Here is an 11719-nt window from a genome sequence, read left to right as displayed (position 1 = left end):
CGGAGCCACTCCCGCTTCGCCCCGCCCCCGGCCCCGCCCCCAGCGCCTCTTTCAAGCTCTATAAAGTTCCTCTTTCTCACCTCCCAGTCTTAGTTTCACCACTTGAACTTGGGTCCCACCGCTGTCCCCTGCTCCGAATCCCTAACGAGGTAAGGCCTGGAGTCCACAGAGAGGGTCGTGAAGCTGGCACGAGGGAGGACGCAGAGCACGGGCCAGCGGTCCCAGGTGGCGTGCTAGGGCCCCAGGCCGCGTAAGGGACCCCATCTTAGCAGCGGGAAGGGAGAGCACCTGCTCTGGGAGCCCCGATCCCCACTGCGTCCTAGCTAAAGCAGGGCGTGAGTGCGCGCCCCTTGGAGGGGCCGCTCCGGACGGCGCTAGAGCATCCCCGGGGGCCCGCTCTCCTCGGTCCCCGGCCCCACCACCCCGCAGGGTGACCCAGCCCGCGCCCAGGGGCCCCACGCACTGGGCGGGATGAGCTCACCAGGCTGTCCCAAGAGTAGCCAAGCGGTCAAAGGGTCCCCCACGGGGTGGACCTGGACAGGCTTGCTCCTGGACAGCCCCTCGCACTGCCGGCTGCAATCTGAAGCTCCTTCCCTGCTGCTGCTTCTTAAGAAACTCAGATTTACCGTGGCCTCCGACGGCTGCTGAAAGAGGAGTAGGAGCTGCACTTTGGGGCCCGCTGGAAGCCCTGAGCTCTGCCGCCTTAACCCCTGCCCTGACCCTCCCTGTTGTCCCAAGGCCCAGGAGCTGGCGTCGCCCTGCGAGGCCCTCTCTCGCGTCCCGCTGGGCGGACGGGCGCTCTGCAAGCCAACATCTCCCTCTGCTTGGCGAGGGTCCTCCGCTAGCACCGAGTCTCCGCCACTTGTTGCTTTCAGGGCCCACTGAATCCTCCATAGCTGCGGAAGGCAGGGGCTGTTCTGGGGCACCGAGTGCCTCTGCGGGAGCAGAAAGCGGGACAGGGGCTGGCGCAGCGCAGGCGGGCCCGCAGTGACGGCTCTGCGCGTGGGGACCCCCAGGGCTGTGAGTGGAGTGGAGCAGGGTGGGAACTCGCAGGGAAAGGTGACGTGGGCTGGAAGCGGCAGGAGATCGAGAACTACTACGAGTGTGCTGGGTCCTGGAGTGCGCGCCAAGGCGAGAGTGGTGTGGCCAACTTTGGGGCCGCGGGTGCGTTTGAAGCGGAGAGTGCCAGAAAGGCGGGCGTGTGGCCTTGGCCGAGGGCGCGCCCGGGAGGTGGCAGAACTGTGCCAAGAGGATGCGCCCGGGCCCGTCGCGAAGGTGCCCACTCGCAGGGGCCTTTGGCCAAAGTTAACACTGCACCCGAGCGCTTCGCAACCTCGGAGACGCCTTGGTGTCGTGGTCACCACCACAGGGGGTTGGATTAGGGTGCCCCCAGTGTGGCGCGGCAGGGGCCGAAGGGCAGCTCTCCTGTCCCCTGCAGCGCGGAGCGAGTGCGGGAGCAGGATCCTGGGCGCGAGTGAGGACGGCGGTGGGCACGCTGGGCATGAACCTGGAAGGCGGCGGCCGGGGCGCAGAGTTCGGCATGAGCGCGGTGAGCTGCGGCAACGGGAAACTCCGCCAGTGGCTGATCGACCAGATCGACAGCGGCAAGTACCCGGGGCTGGTGTGGGAGAACGAGGAGAAGAGCATCTTCCGCATCCCCTGGAAACACGCGGGCAAGCAGGACTACAACCGCGAGGAGGACGCTGCTCTCTTCAAGGTCACTGGCATGTGGGGAGCCCTTGGGCGAGCTGGCGGGGAGGGCCCCTCAGAGCCCTGCTGCCCCGGGTCCCCAATTTCGCCACTCGCGGGTGCCGCGGTTTTCAGCGGGAAGGGCTGGCCGGGCCCTCCGGATGGGGTGAGCCCTTGGCGCCTGGCGAGCATCAGGTGGCATCCTCTGGAGCCTTGGGAAAAAGAAGTCTCAACTTCTCAGACGATTGCAATGACCAGGTGCCAACCTGAGCCTGTGTCCCCAGCAATCCCCAGGGAGGCCCAGAGCGCCAGAAGCAGGGAAGCCCTGCCAGGGTCGCCCAGAGGAGGTCATGGAAGGCCCGGAGTGCGCTTGGTCGGGTCGTGTCTCTATGGGGTCTTCCGTTTCCATCCGAGTCTCTGACCCTCTCTCTGACACCTTTCTCAGTGTGTGTCTCTGTCTCTGTGCAGCGTGGGTGTGAGAGAATGTGTGTGTGTTTCTGTCTTTCTCACCATGTGCGTTTGGTCCGCGGCTGAGCTGCTTTTCCTCCTGAGTCTCTGCGGACTTTTTCCCCCTTTGGGTCAGTCTCTTCTTGTAACTCTCTTTGGGTACCTCCATCCCTGTTTCTCGCTCTCCATCTTTCTGTGCCCCTGTCTCTCTTACCAACTATCTCTCTGAAAATGTCTCTCCTGGATCCTTTGATCTCGTTTTGCAAGATTTTTCTGAGTCTTTGTCTCTGTCTCACCCTCATCTGCTCTACCCCTCTCTCCCAATTTCTGGGTCTCCGTTTGGGCTTCTCCTCTCCCTGGCTCTCTTTCTGTGCTCGGGTCCCTGTCATGATTACTGTCCCCTAGAGCAGCTTTGGGGGCCCATCCTCCACCGGTGGGCAGGGCAGAGCAGGGCAGGGCAGGGGACTTCCTCTGGGAATTTGCTCTCAGATTGTGTTCTGGGTCAGTCGTGCTGAGACCCTGGTCTCAGGCAAAGTCACTTTGGACATTGAGGGAGTAGAGCCCATTCCAGGGGCCTCCACTCTCTCCCCACCCTTTATAAATACCCAGAAATTACTCACTTGAGCAATGATAAAGTCCAAGGTGAAAACTCACCCAGCTACGCCCCGTACCTGTCTCATGTTCTGAGCAACAGTGTAAATCTGACGCACGGAAGCATCATTCTTTAAAAATACAATTCTCCGATTCTTTTTGAAAAGACCTGAATTTTGACTTTTCATTCCCTTCCTTCTTTCCCACTAGGCTTGGGCACTATTTAAAGGGAAGTTCCGAGAAGGCATTGATAAGCCAGACCCTCCGACCTGGAAGACACGGTTACGGTGTGCTTTGAACAAGAGCAATGACTTTGAGGAGTTGGTGGAGCGGAGCCAGCTGGACATCTCAGACCCCTACAAAGTCTACAGGATCGTCCCAGAGGGAGCCAAAAAAGGTAGGGGCTTTCCTGAATCTGAGTCACAAAAAAAAGGCAGTCTGATATTTAAAACGCCTGCATTTCATTCTGAAGATGGCTTTCTATTTTTGACTTTCTATAGCTTGCCTGCCTCTTGCCTCATTTTCAAGCCCAGCAGGCCTCCTTGCCCAAGGTCCCTGGGTCAGCTGAAAATCTGTGGTATTAGCGTAGGATAATGTCTCTGACTCTGGGCTTCTAAGTGTGTGCGTGTGCATGCACACACGTATGTATATTTTCCAGTTATGAGATGGGCCAGATTTCCAAAAGCAAACATAGAAAACTTGTCAAAGCTTTACTTATCCAACAATCCTTTGTGGTTAACTATTTTGTACAAGGAAACACACGTCCATATATTGTTACTATTTATCAATAAAAGTATCAGGCCCAACAGCAGTGGCGTGTGGTAGTGTGTTTCTTGGTAGTGTTGGAAGCCATCCACAGGTTCAAATCCCAAGTAGGCCTGAAATACACTGGGGGCACACACCCAAGATCCTGACCTGTCAGAGAAGGGGACACTGATGTGATGTGACCCTGTCAAGGGTACCCATTCCCTCTCTCTCTCTCCTGCTTTCTCTCTCTCACATGTTCTTTCTCACGGTCTCTCATGAAAGAAGTAACCTAAATAAACTTTTTCAATGTCGGCTTTTCTGGTTAGCCAGACTGCTCAGTGAAATTTGGCTTCCTAGACCTCTTGTTCCCAAATTCTTTTTTTTTTTAAGAGAGGTTTTTGCTATAGGGCGCATGCGCTTGCCAGACAGACAGAGACAGAGAGACAGAAAGCGAGAAATCACACCCGGGGGGAATGGCCACACTCCAATCCCTTCTTCTCCATTCTCCTCTCAGGATCTTGGGCATGCACACACACACGCCCGGCGTGAGTTTTAAGCCACCAAGTCCGGGACTCGAACCGTGGTCAACTACGTGGGAGTCCAGTAACATAGGCATTACGCTAACTGCTGGTCCCTTGTTCCAAAATTCTGACCAGTGTGTCTGGAGTAGACCTCAGAAATTTGTATGTTATTATTATTATTATTATTATTATTATTATTATTATTTTGGAGAGATTTTTCCTATAGGGCACATGCGCTCGCTAGAAAGACAGAGACAGAGAGACAGAAAGCGAGAAATCACCCCCAAGGGGGGATGGCCACACCATAACCCCTTCTCCTTCATTCTCCTTTCGGGATCCTGGGCATGCACGCACACGTGCCCAGCGTGAGTTTAAGCCACCGGGTCTGGGACTTGAACCAGACTACATGGGAATCCAGCAATGTAGCCATTATGCTATCTGCTGGTCCCAAGGAATCTGTATTTTAATTTGTATTTGCAGACGACCTCCTTAGGTCAACATGTCCTAAATGGGCCCCTTTATTCTACAAAGTGCATTCTCACACGGTGGTCATTTATTTCTACCTGTCCTGTACCGGTCAGACCTTATAGAAATCATTTTAATGGTATCAATAGAAACTTGCCTAAGGAAGTTGCTTAAAAATGCCTTATTTGTCAACAGAGGTTGTGCATTCTAAGAATTAAACCTTCAAGTATTTTTCCAAGATTTGACGTTGAGTTAATTCAGTTCCTTTTTTCACTCTGTCCCATTTCCCTTTTTGCCAAACACACAGGAGTGAAGCAGCTCACCCTGGAGGACCCACAGATGACCATGAGCCACCCTTACACCATGACGGCTCCTTACCCCACACTGCCAGCCCAGGTATGGTGGGGAGGGGGGGGCGCTGGGTGTCCACCCAGTGAATACGGGTTGCATGAGGCTGTGTGTGTCAGCTGGCCTCACCCATGAACAAAACCAGCAGAACTTGGTATTTGTTGTGATCAGCCCAATAGCCAGACATAATCCCTGGTCACTGAATGAACATCTCATTTCCCACCTGGTCCTGCTGTGGGTGTTGGTTTTACGGGCAGAGCTGGGTGTGTCTGCCTGTTGGAATAGGCGTCTTCTACTGATTCTCAAATCTGGGAAACAGACCTTTTGTGGAAGTGGAAGATTTTGGAAGTAGTGCTTTATCATGTGAAACCACAGGGCAGCTGACCTCTTCAGGCTTTCCTGATGTGAATTACAGCTCTGTTGGATACACTTTGGTGGGTAAAAGAAGGCAAGCTTCCCCGCAGTATTTTTGGTGCCAGGTTTAACCATATGATGAAGCGTTCCATCAATCATTCCCTTCCAACACTGTCCCTATTGTGCTTTTCGGTTCTCTAGGGCTACTTTCCATCTAGTATGATGAACAATTTGCTCCAGGCTTTTGGGGAATGATAAAATGATTTGGTCACTAGCCAAGTTAGGAGTTCCTGAGGAGTTCGAGAGGCTGTAAAAGCAGCCCCCATCCCCAGTGCTTTTTTTTTTTTTTTTCCTTTTTTTTTTGTGGGGCGGGGGAGAGGTTTTTGCTACAGGATGCATGCGCTTGCCAGATAGACAGAGAGAGACAAGAGAGATAGAAAGTGAGAAATCACCCCCCAGGGGGAATGGCCACGCCGCAAGCCCTTCTCCTCCGTTCCTCTCTCGAGATCTTGGACATGCATGCACACGTGCCCAGCGTGAGTGTTAAGCCACCAGGTCCGAGACTCGAACGGCGGTCGACTACATGGGAGTCCAGCGACATAGCCATTACGCTAACTGCTGGTCCCCCCCCAGTGCTTTTCATCTCAGCTTCCCTGTGTTCATTCCTTTAGCAGGTTCATAACTATATGATGCCACCCCATGACCGGAGCTGGAGGGATTACGTCCCTGATCAGCCGCATCCTGAAATCCCCTATCAATGTCCGGTGACGTTTGGACCCCGTAGCCACCACTGGCAAGGCCCACCTTGTGAAAATGGTAAGAAATGCTAATGTGTAGTTCTGGGCAGCCCCGCAACCCTTTCTCCTTCTCAGAGACTGCTAGGAAGGCCTGTGTACAGTGACAGGGACAGGAAGATTTTCTCTCAGTAGGATGGTCGGGTCTTCTGAGTCAGGTTTACTCATAGGACCAAAGCGAGGCACTGACCTATGTGGGGTCTCATTTAAATACCACACAGATGCTTCCCAACAGCTAAAAACTGCACTGTTTTTTACATAGAGGAAATCATGTAGCTCCCAGAATGTGAGTAGTATTCCCAGGTTACCCAGTAAGAGTGAGGGGCTGGAGTATAGTTTTACGTCTCCTAACCCCTAAGTCCAGCCATCCACTTAAGACAAGGGACCTCAGAGACCAGCCTTTGGCATAATGGCTATGTCACTGGACTCCCATGTAGTCTATCACAGTTTGAGTCCAAACCCGGTGGCTTAAACTCACGCCGGGCGCGTGTGCGTGCGTGAGTCCAAACCCGGTGGCTTAAACTCATGCCGGGCGCGTGTGCGTGCGTGCCTAAGATCCCAAGAGGAGAATAGAGAAGGGATTGTGGTGTGGCCATCGCCCCCACCCCAGGGGGTGATTTCTCACGTTCTGTCTCTCTCTCTCTCTCTGTCTTTCTAGCAAACACACGCACCCTATAGCAAAAACCTCTCAAAAACAAACAAACAAAAAACAAGGAACTTCAGATGTCAACCTGATTGTCTACATTTTAAAAATTATCTGGTTAATAGGTTAATATTTTTCATCCTCCCTAAATAATCCTATACTTTCATGTAAGACATGATGCATTTTGAGAGTGTTCCCTCCTGGGTTGTCCTTTTAATGCTGATCAAGGGCTACATAATCTAACTAGTCTCCTAGTTGAACTCCAGCCCTCTCTCTGTAGGGACACCAAGAGATTATTAAGAGAGCATATTTCTTTTTAATAGTGGTGTGTCCATTGTAGCTGTTCTTGGTATCAGAGGTGAATAAGAAGGAAAGGGATAAACATCATGAAAAAAAAAAAATCAATCATCCCCACAGGTCCCTAGCTAGTAATGAGTTCCAAAACATACTCACTTATTCTGGGTTAGATGTGGTCCCATGCCTGTAGGAGTTCTCCAGACATCAGAATGAGATGTCTCAGCAAGAACTCTTCATTAAGCAAAGTATAGGGGAAATTTTGCAAGGTATATTCAAGGCAGTAAAATACAAGCTTTTAGGACTTCTGAGAGTTAAGTTATTTAACTAGAAGTCCTGAGACAGGCTGATCCATTTTGTGTGTTCTAGGAATATATACCCCTCAGTTTGGTCAGATTCCCTTTTTCAATCATATCTAGGTAATTCTTGGCTCTTGGTATTGAAGAAATAGACCTTGTTTTATGTTTATATTGAATGATATGCTTACAAAAAAAGCTCAGAATTCAGTTTCATCAGTTTTTCAGAAGTGTTTTGCAGTAGAGGTGGGTTATCTAAAGCATAATGGAGCAATCAGCTAGGATTAAACTAGCTTCTGAAATTCAGACCGGTATCCAGTGCGTCTGGTGCTATTAAACTAGTGACCGTCGCCAAGAGGCAGCGTTGACAATCTTGCAAAAAGATGGACTAGAGAGACGTATCGTGAAGCATAGACAACGCTAAACGAAGTGCTGGCAAAATTAAGTCTGTACATATCCCTTCTCTATTCCGGCTATTGTGCTGCCAGGAGACACGGTTCAGTGTTCTCCTTAACCCAGAATTAGCAAGTAAAATAAGTGAGAACTAAACAATTTGTTGAGTTTTTTCTTGTTGTTCCTTTCTGTCATGAAAGAAATCAAGTGTGTGAGAAGCATGGGGGCCCCTAACAGGGCCTCACCCTCCTGAAGTCCTCCCCAAAAGGACTTCCCAGTCAGCCAGGATCACTGGCATGCCTGTCATGTTCTTGTTGACTTGGGATTCAGACCTAGGCCTTCCAGATGGCTCCAAGATCTTGCAGCAGTGCCCTACCACCTGTGCCTCCATGGCCGGGCCTCAATTTGTTAGCTTTTAATTGGGTTCATTGACGTCAGAAGGCACATAGGCCTGAGCTGTCATCTCTGCTGAGAATCTGCTGTTCAAACAGGGGCAAATCACTTCATCTCTCTCTGAGCCTTAGTTTCTCTGTTTAGAGAGTGAGAACTCTGAGATTCTGTCCAAAGCTGTGCAAAGGCTCCTACCTCCTTCAGCCTTGTTTTTTTTTTGTTTTTGCTTTGTTTTGTTTTGTTTTGTTTCCCAGCTGGACTTGAACTTGTCCTTGCCTCACAAGATTGTCTCCTGTTAGCTGGGAGGCTCTTTGAGCAAGCTGAATTTGGGTTGGAAGGGGAGTGGGGCACTGGCCCCTTCCTTCCTAGGCAGCCTCCTGAAGCCTAGGCTCTCTGTTTAGACGTCATCTGCTTTTTATTTGCAAATGCAGGTTGCCAGGTGACAGGAACCTTTTATGCTTGTGCCCCACCTGAGTCCCAGGCTCCCGGAATCCCCATAGAGCCAAGCATAAGGTCTGCCGAAGCCTTGGCTCTCTCAGGTGAGTGCAGTGTTTGGGCTGGAGGGCGCCAGCTCCGGTCGCCTTCCACTTTCTTTAGCTATTGGCATTGCGCCCCCTGGGGTCTAGAGGAGGCATTGCTGCATCCTGCTGTCCAGCGTTAGTGGTCATCATTATGAATAAGGAGCACTTAGATTTAATCAGTCTTAGCAGGCAGAAGCTGATTTATGATTCCCATGACAGTTCCAAACTCTGGCTTGAACGAAGTCATCTTAACGTCTCCACTGGCATCTCTCCGAATTTCCAGAAATATGCCAATGCTCTAGCTTCCTTTACTAAGATGCCCTCTTCAGCCAACATTCTCACCAGGTAGAATAATTTCTTAGAGAAGCATAGGGCTTCTCATTTTGAAATGCTGATCATGCTTTCAAGTTGAGCCACACACAAGTCTTCCTCACTTGTTTCTGGGGACGTTGGTTCTGGCCCTTAGTATTCATCTTCCTAAAAGTAATACTCATTAGATTTTGGTATAACTTACAAACAGTATGGATTTGACCTGATTTTTGAAGTTCCATTTCTAAACGAATCCCCATGCCATGGAGATCTGACCCTGTTTAAAGGAAGGCACTGCAGGACTAGCAGACCAGATAATGATTACGTTGCTGGACTCCCATGTAGTCAACTATGGTTCGAGTCCCAGACCCAGTGGCTTAAACCTCATGCAGGGCACATGTGCATGCGTGCCTAAGATCCCAAAAGGAAAATGAAGGAGAAGAGATTGAGGTGTGGCCATGACTCCTGAGGGATGATTTCTCACTTTCTGTCTCTGTCTCTCTGTCTCTCCAGTGAGTGTACGCTCCCCATAGCAAAACTCTCTCTTAAAAACAAATAAATACATAAATAAAAATAAAGGAAGACACTTCAAGGCTTACTAAGTATATGTGATATATGGGAGGACTTCAAAAAGTTCATGGAAGGCCAAATTAAAGTAATAGTTTATTTTGGTGCAAAAATGTTTTGAAACTCACATATGGTTTTTCATATGCATTTACCACAAACTTTTGGGAAACCTCTCCTGTGTATTTTTTTTTAAATAATATTTTGGTTAAAGACCAGCAGTTAACGTAATGGCTATGTTGCTGAACTCCCATGTAATCGACCATGGTTCAAGTCCTGGACCCAGTGGCTTAAACTTACGCTAGACGCATATGTGTGTGTGCCCAAGAGCCCAAGAGGAGAATAGAGGAGAAGGGTTTCTCACTTTCTATCTCTCTGTCTCTCTCTGTCTTTCTGGCAAGCGCGCACGCCCTTTAGCAAAAACCTCTCAAAAAAAAAAAAACATAATAGTTTGGATTGTTTTAACATGGGATTTCTACTTCTGCATTGAACTTTACTGGTTTCAGAAACCTCTTTAAAATATAACCCACTAGTTGAACATACAGAGAGCAAGGGAAACACAGAGAGAGAAAGTACCCTCCAGTGGGATCTGGTCGACCTCAATTCTTTTTCCTCTTAACTCTCCATCCTGTCAGAACCCTGGGTTCAGGACTCAGACCCTGGTGGGCCATGTCGGATTCCAGCTTCCACTGCACAGAATCTAACCAGTGTGCTACGAGACCAGCCCAGATTTGTATTGATATTGAAAGTGAATAGCTTAAGCCTCAGAGTTCTCACCTTGCCTTCTGGCCCCTTTAAACATCAGCCACAGAAAATACAAACTAAATCCTGACGTCTCAAGCAGACACAAGTTGTGGTGCTTTTTTTTGTTGCTAGCTGACCTGTAGTTTTGTCTTTTAGCGCTTTTCGTTTCAAAAGTTCTGAATGAGACTTGTGCCTTTCCGTCTTAGAAGCTCATGAATAACTGAGGATACCTTTGGGGTGAGAGGAGGTGCTTCTGAGCAGGAAGGCTTGTGTTTGTTTTTAGAAACTTTCAAACCCTTTTCTTGAGCACCTAAGACATGTGTGGGTGCCTGGCGAGTAGGAAATAAACAGCTATTTATATCTCTGCAACCTTGTGATTTCTGATGACATTAAATGAAATGAAACCTGCCCTGCAAGTCACCTCGAATGGCCAACACCCACTCTCATCAGGGTTCGCCATCTGACTCCGAGAGTTGAGAGAGTAATGTGGGTTAAGTCTCAGACCTTGCCATTGAGGAATAAGAGGGTTTTGTGGGTTTCTTTTTCTTTTTTTTTGGCTTGTATAATACAGATCAGTTATCAGTCTTGAATGCATTCACCGGAGGACAGCAATTCCTCTTTATTTTTAAATCCCATGCAGTTACCCATGGCTACCTGTCTCCTGTCTAGTGTCCTGGGTTGGTCTTTTCAGTCTGTGGGCAATAGTTTAAAGGGGTTTCTGAAATCAGTGACGTTTTTGTAAAGGGATAGGTGTTTCAAATTTTAGAAAGCACAGTTTTAGAGTGAATTTTTAAGCTCAAACGTAACTCCTAGTGGGATTTCAGCACATGTAATACATTAACTATTGATTATTAGGTCATTTTTCTTATTGATTCCTGTCTTTATAAAATAATTAATGTTTTGGTACAAATAGTACATATATTCAGTGTAGAAAACCATTTTAAAAATCAGAAAAACAGGCCCAGCGTCAGCGACAGGCCTGGCTAAGACGTACTCTGCAGTCTGAGACCAACGTGGATGGTCTGGATTCCATTGTCAATTCAGCCTAAAGGCTGGGCATGTGGAAGTGCACTGGGAATCCCAGCTAGGAGGCTGAGCAGGAAGATTACAACAAGACCCTGTCTTAAAAAATAAATAAATAAAAAGTCAGAAAAACAAAAACCCAGAAAGTAAAAACATCACATCCACATTCTACCACCCAGAGACCACCATGAAGACTCTCATGTTTATTCTTCAATGTGTACACATTTATATTTACCAAAATATTGTCATATTGATATTTTAGGGAAGTTTCAGGTATATATGGATAGCCTGTCCTTTTTTTTTTTTTTTTTTTTTCAGGTTTTTGTCACAGAGTGTGTGTGCTTGCCAGAGAGAAACAGAGAGGGAAAGGAAGAAATCAGCCCTTGAGGAATGGTCATGAAGCAATTCCTTCTTCTCTAATCTCCTTGCAGGATTTTAGGAATGCATGCACTGGCACCCAATGAGATTTTAAAGCTGATAGATCCAGGACTCAAACTGTGGGCGGCCATGTGGGAGTCCAGCACCTTAACCACCATGCCACTGCTGGCCCCAATAACCTTGCATTTTTTTCTGAATGAAACATCAT

General features: G+C 48.9%; 1 protein-coding gene across 3 annotated transcripts in view; it reads left to right on the top strand.

The window, feature by feature from the left end:
• The first annotated feature begins 94 nt into the window (after positions 1-94).
• The window catches only part of IRF4 (interferon regulatory factor 4), a 24119-nt gene continuing 12494 nt past the window's right edge, over positions 95-11719 (top strand). The window contains exons 1-6 of one of the 3 annotated variants that reach the window (XM_006143056.3): positions 95-149; positions 1439-1717; positions 2938-3124; positions 4768-4856; positions 5837-5978; positions 8404-8511. In XM_006143056.3, the coding sequence (XP_006143118.1) occupies positions 1502-1717; positions 2938-3124; positions 4768-4856; positions 5837-5978; positions 8404-8511 (742 nt within the window). In that variant the 5' untranslated portion in view covers positions 95-149; positions 1439-1501. Of the gene's footprint in view, positions 150-1438; positions 1718-2937; positions 3125-4767; positions 4857-5833; positions 5979-8403; positions 8512-11719 lie in introns of all 3 variants that reach the window. The other 2 variants (XM_006143055.3, XM_027769780.1) reach the window with 2 other exon arrangements.

Source organism: Tupaia chinensis, unplaced genomic scaffold (assembly GCF_000334495.1).
Source record: "Tupaia chinensis unplaced genomic scaffold, TupChi_1.0 Scaffold000090_1, whole genome shotgun sequence".
Classification (NCBI taxonomy): domain Eukaryota; kingdom Metazoa; phylum Chordata; class Mammalia; order Scandentia; family Tupaiidae; genus Tupaia; species Tupaia belangeri.
This window is presented reverse-complemented; position numbering and strand designations above follow the sequence as displayed.